This window comes from Apaloderma vittatum, unplaced genomic scaffold, assembly GCF_000703405.1.
Source record: "Apaloderma vittatum isolate BGI_N311 unplaced genomic scaffold, ASM70340v1 scaffold32374, whole genome shotgun sequence".
NCBI classification, from domain to species: domain Eukaryota; kingdom Metazoa; phylum Chordata; class Aves; order Trogoniformes; family Trogonidae; genus Apaloderma; species Apaloderma vittatum.
Genome location: NW_009712655.1, coordinates 8,278 through 13,627, shown reverse-complemented (window position 1 = coordinate 13,627; position 5,350 = coordinate 8,278). Strand labels below are relative to the sequence as shown.

The following is a 5,350-nucleotide window of genomic DNA, read 5'->3' as shown; positions in this document are numbered from 1 at the left end:
GGGAAAGGAGAGAAAAAAAAGCAGAAGGGAAGCCCTGCCTGGAAGGGCAAAGTGCATTAGGAAAGATGAGAAGGCAGCATCCCTCCTCCTTCTGCCTTCTCACAATCTCATGCAGAATCAGGATGTGCAAGGTCAGAGCTCTGGCTGACCTCCTCCTGCCGAGCGAGCGTCAAGCACGTCGAGCGAACGCAAGGTCGGCGGCCGAGCTGCGAGAAGAGAAAGGGGACGGGCCCCCAGCCCTGCACAAATCACAGCCTGTTCCCGACGGAGCGAGCAGAGGCTGCCGCGCGAGCAGAGGCTGCCACGGCCAAGAGTTAATAGGACTCAATATTTACCCAGTGGTTTATTCATTCTGGCAACAGGAGAAGTCTTCCCCCCGTGTATCCTCAGCTCAGCGGGTCAACAGAGAAAAAGCCAAGGAAGTGCTTTACTCCCGCGCTCTGGGGCGAGTGACGAAGGCTGCAATGAGCAGACACATCTCTAAAAGCAACTTGTCTTTCCCTGGCTGACGAGCCTCGCACACAAAACACGGTTTCATCAATATCCTGCCTACGAGGAGAAAACATCTTTTTCCAGCGAATTCAAACATTCATCACCAAAGAACCCCGCCGCACGTCACCCAGAGCTGCCTTCAGGCAAACCGGGAACGGACTCCAGAGTTAACGAGGAAGCTCATTCCGGCAACCTGGAAAAGGCCACGGGCAAACACTGCGGACTGGCCGCCGCTTCCACCCAGCCTGTGCCTCGAGGACAGGCAGACAGGCCGGGCACAGGGATCAAACGACCTCCCAAAATCGCATCTCGAGTCAGAATGAACCGACTACGAGCGCGAGGCTGAGGGATAAGGCAGCTGGGCTGCAATCGGGCTCTCGTTGCTCCTTTTCCAAAGACACGATTATCTTCGCACGCGTGAACCGGAGATTAGTGAGGAGGCTCGTTAATTGAGTAGGAGCGTGTGTTGTGTGTATACAGGGACAAATCACTCCCTCCCCGCTAGAATGTCCCAAATTCTGAAGCTTGGACTGCTCCTTCCGCCCCAGTGGTCCCTTGGCTGCACGCTCCAGACTAGAAAACAGCATTCTCCTAGCCAAGCCTTCAGCAAAACACAGCAACTCCGGCTCTAGAGCAGAATTCGGCTGAAGAAGGAGGGGAACCTTATGACCACTGAGTTTTGCCTCTGTCCACTGAGGCCGAACACCAAGATCAAACCCAAACCAAAGGGAGAAGCCAGGAAGAGCCCTTTACCGCTACAAGAAGGTTTACTGGCAAGCCGCAGCGCTCAGAACGAAGTCATTATCGTGATGACAAGCGTTCTGGGGGAAGCAGCGGAGCTCTGAGTCCCACGGCTGCTTTTGCCTCTGGCTACAACGGCAAGAGCGGGTAGGAGATCCCAAAAAGCACAGGCTGGGGGAATTCCCCTGCTCCAGTAGCAAGCCACGCTCCAGCAGACGCTGCAGCTCAGAAGCCGAGCGCTCGCTAAAGAGCAAGCAAAAAATCAGCGCGACGTCTGAAGGCGGCCAAGAGCCAGCAGCGCAGAGAAGGCGACGGCGCTAGGGTAGCACCTTCGCTTCCCAAGTTGTAACAACCTTCCCCTCCCTCGGGAGGCCCTTGGAGAACTCCCTCCCGTGCCTACCTTGGCTTGGACGGCGTAAGAGGCCAGCAGGACAGAAGCTTCAGGAGGACAGTAGATCTTCTCATCCAAAATCTGCTTCTTCACCTGCACGGAGCAGCAAAGGACACAGCACACACCCTGAGCGGAGCAGCGCAAGGCTCCGCGACTGTCGCAGCAGATGGTCGTGGCTCGGTTTAACTCGAGCTGTCAACCACAGAGTTAACAAATTCCCTAACGCTAAGCAAAACTCAGGCCCGGGAAGTCTCTGGTGGCTTGGGAGGGAAGGGCTCAGGCTTTCACAGGCCACCTTTTTCAGGCAGGTTTGCAAGAAAAGCTAAATTTATGGGCAGAGAACGACAGAATCTATAAAATCATGCTGCTAAAGGCAAGGCGGCGGGGAGGGAAACTCCTGCGTGTAAACACAGAGGGAAAACCTCTTAAGGCACAAGTTGTGGATTGACACACCACCCATACAGCTGCCAAATTTAAAAAGAAGTTTGGAGCCAAGTTTCCAAGCACATGAAGGCTTTGGGCTCGTTTTGAGTGAGAGCACATCCGTGCTGAAGCCTAACTACCCCCCTCTAATCCCACGGGCAGCAAAAGGAGCTGTGGGTCCCCCTCCCCGGCCCCAGCAGGGCTTTTCACAGAAGGTGAAGCCCCGCGCACGCTCCCGGGAGAGTCCAGGCACGGTTCCCCAAAGCTACGGCCTTTCCGTTTCCTGGCTTCCGCGCATTAAAAAAATTAAACCTGTCATGTTCGATATTCTTTCGGCTTGCACGCTTAATTTTCCTGAATAAAGATGGAGGGGGGGAAAAAGAAAGCGCCTGCTATTTCCTGGGAGACTTAAAGGGATTGTCATAGAGATGCAGGAACATCAATCTGAACTTATAACACACTTCAAGTCCTCAAAGTCGGTCACAACACAAGACATTCTTCTGCATTAAAATAAAAAACAGGAGAGTTTGCGAGGTTACGTGTGCTCTGTTTCCCACGTGGAGCCCAGGCTCCTGTCCCCAGCCGAAATTCCAGCAGAAAAAGTCACGGTCCACATTTATAAAATGTGGCTTTAACTGCTTTTCCTCTCTGATTTTCCTTTTTGGAGATGCCACTGGCATTTTTCCTCACCAAGGATAAAGCCTGTGGCAATTGGACATTTAAAAATAGCCTCACGGAGACACTAGTGCACGAGACAAACAGCAATACTTGGCATTTAGAAACTTTTTAGCACTTAAGAACCAACATGAACTTTGGAAGAGTGGGGAGTGGTCGTTCCAAGAGCACCCAAACCCAGGATGACTCTACTTTGGTGTAAGGTGTAAGAACGAACATCTCCATTTTTAGAATTTATTTATTTTAGAAACTTCACAGTAACTGCCACAGAGGAGCTGAAACATCCCAATAAGCACCACAGGGTCTGACTAGGACTACTCTATTCTCTGTAGCCATAGTTGACACAACCCTTTGTAGGACACAGCTCCAGAAAATTGATTTTGTCTGAAAGAGAGCTCCTCTGACAGAAGCTCTTCATTACCAGCTGTGCAGCACTGCTGCAACAACATCACTGAGCTCGTTTCTCCGGACACAAGGTTTTGTAGCGTATTTTCAAGAAAAAAATCTGAAATGTGTCCCCCACTTTCTGAACACTTAATGTAAGGGCAGGAGTTACTGGGGCAGGTGGGACCACTGGGTTTCCCCTTCTCCTCTGCTTTTCCCATCAGGCTCCAACAGAGCCGCACGTCTGGGATTTTCTTCTGCTGAAGTTATCTGAAGGCTGTTTTGCGACAAGGTGAACCTCGCTGTACAGCCCGAACAGGTTTGGCTGCGTCCTGTTCTTGAGGAAAAAACTGCCCTGCTTCCCGTAAGGATGCGTCCAAAGGCCTTGTCATCCCTCAGCACGGAAACATCCAGCCCACACAGAGAGGGGGGCTCCAAGGCTGCCTCTGTCATTCCAGCCCCTGCCTGACAGATTTATTTCCCTTAGCTACCACACACTAATATTCACACCCAGTCATTCCCAACAGGCAGTTTATGAGGCCTGCAAGCCTGGGCCTCTGTGAGTGCTTCACCCATGCAAACCACCTTGGACCTACGTGAAGCAGTTCTGTTGAAGACAACTCCCTTTGGAGAGGTGCAAACGCAACAACGAGGACCCACCCTCAACTTTTCTGACCCTGAAACCTTCTGGCACTTCTGCTCACTCTGGCTCCTTCTCCCCTGGGTCAGAAAGCCGTCCTGACCCGGCTCCTACCTGCAGGAAAAACAAGTGCTGTGTGATTTCTTGGACTAGTTCCTCCTCTGCGTTCTCGGGATAAAATTTGGCCAGGAAGTGAAAGGTGACGGGCTCCTCCGTCGGAACGTCGTGATCCAGAACCTGTGGGGTACAAGAGCCGTTCAGTGACTTTTCCCAGCTCCTTCAGCCCTCTTGCCTCTCAAGACACAGCTCCCTCCTGCACAGATCAGCACAACTTTTGTCAAGTGCTTTGGACATCTAGAACAGAGGAACCAGCTGGAGTAGTTCAGGAACCGTGGGTAAAAAAAGAAAACAAACAAACATTTCTGACACTCCTAACAATGTGAGAGAACAAACAAGGCAGAAACAAAGAGCATGTGAAATGAGACAGCGGAGGTCGATCCTGCTCTGCCGTGTGCGCGTTGCCTCCTCCGAACTTTGCAGAGCGATGCCATATCCCACTACGCCGCTATCCGACCTTCTCGCTGCCTCCACATTACCTCACCGTTGTTCCCCGCTGCCTCTCTGTTGTACTGGCACTGTCCAGTTGAGATTCCTGTCGGTTTAAAACCCTGGCACAACACACGAGACACCCAGACCTCCCTCACAGTCTCAATTACCGTCTGGTTTTAGCGCAACGCCCTTTCGACACAGACAGAACCGCATCAACTGCTTCTCTAACCCACCCCTCAGTGTATTTGGAAAGCGTTCCCTCCCTTATCTCCATCTCCTCTTCTCTGTCCTTCCTCCTCCCTAGCTCTTTGTACACCAAAAGCAGCCAAGATGCAACTTGGCTTCTCTGCTAAAGGTTTTACCGTTCAGGGGCAGAGAGGAAAGACTTTACATTGCAGTCACCCTGAAGACCAGCTCCAAAATGCCTCGAGGATTCAGGGTGTCCGGTCTGAGGTTTCAGAAGGAGCTGAGGTGGGGTATTTCTGCCAGCTCTTCCCCATCTGTCTCACAGATGCCGTGGGGATGAGATCTAAACACACTTCACCCAGTTCATTTTGATCCCACAACCCAAGGTCATCAAAGAAAGAAGGACGGGGGAACAAAGTACATTCTCCTTTGTCATGCCACACCATTTCTCAAGGGAAATTTGGTTCTAACCTTCTTGTCCATTTTGAGCCAAGCCACCGTATCCTTGATCGTGTACTGAAGGCCGAAGAACCAGGTTTCTCGGAGCCCCAGTGTCCTGCACACAAGATCAAACAGGTCCTTCCCTTTCCACTTCACCTGCAGGAAAGCAAACACGAAGCAGAGTTATAAAGACTTTCCTTCGCCAACCTAGTGACATTCGACGGAGGATCCAAAGGCTCCGCTGAGATTCCCTTTGAGCCATGCACCGCTACGTGCGGCCTCTTGCCAGCAAGAGATAGAAAACTGCTCTTAATTACCCCCTTAGTGGCTTTAATGTGTCTACCTATAGCCCCAGGAAGCCCTGCACAAACCCCAGCACCAGCAACACGGTCGCACTGAGAGGAGCCACCCGAAAGTGAGAAGCAAAA

At 51.8% G+C, this 5,350-nt stretch overlaps 1 protein-coding gene across 1 annotated transcript; it reads right to left on the bottom strand.

Moving 5' to 3' along the window:
• Positions 1-1,633: 1,633 nt before the first annotated feature.
• LOC104272954 (merlin-like) lies at positions 1,634-5,078 on the bottom strand (the record flags this gene model as incomplete). Its single annotated transcript, XM_009868080.1, has 3 exons — positions 1,634-1,717; positions 3,861-3,983; positions 4,953-5,078. Coding segments are annotated over 3 exons (333 nt in total), but the record flags the coding sequence as incomplete, so codon positions are not given.
• Between the last annotated feature and the right edge of the window lie 272 nt (positions 5,079-5,350).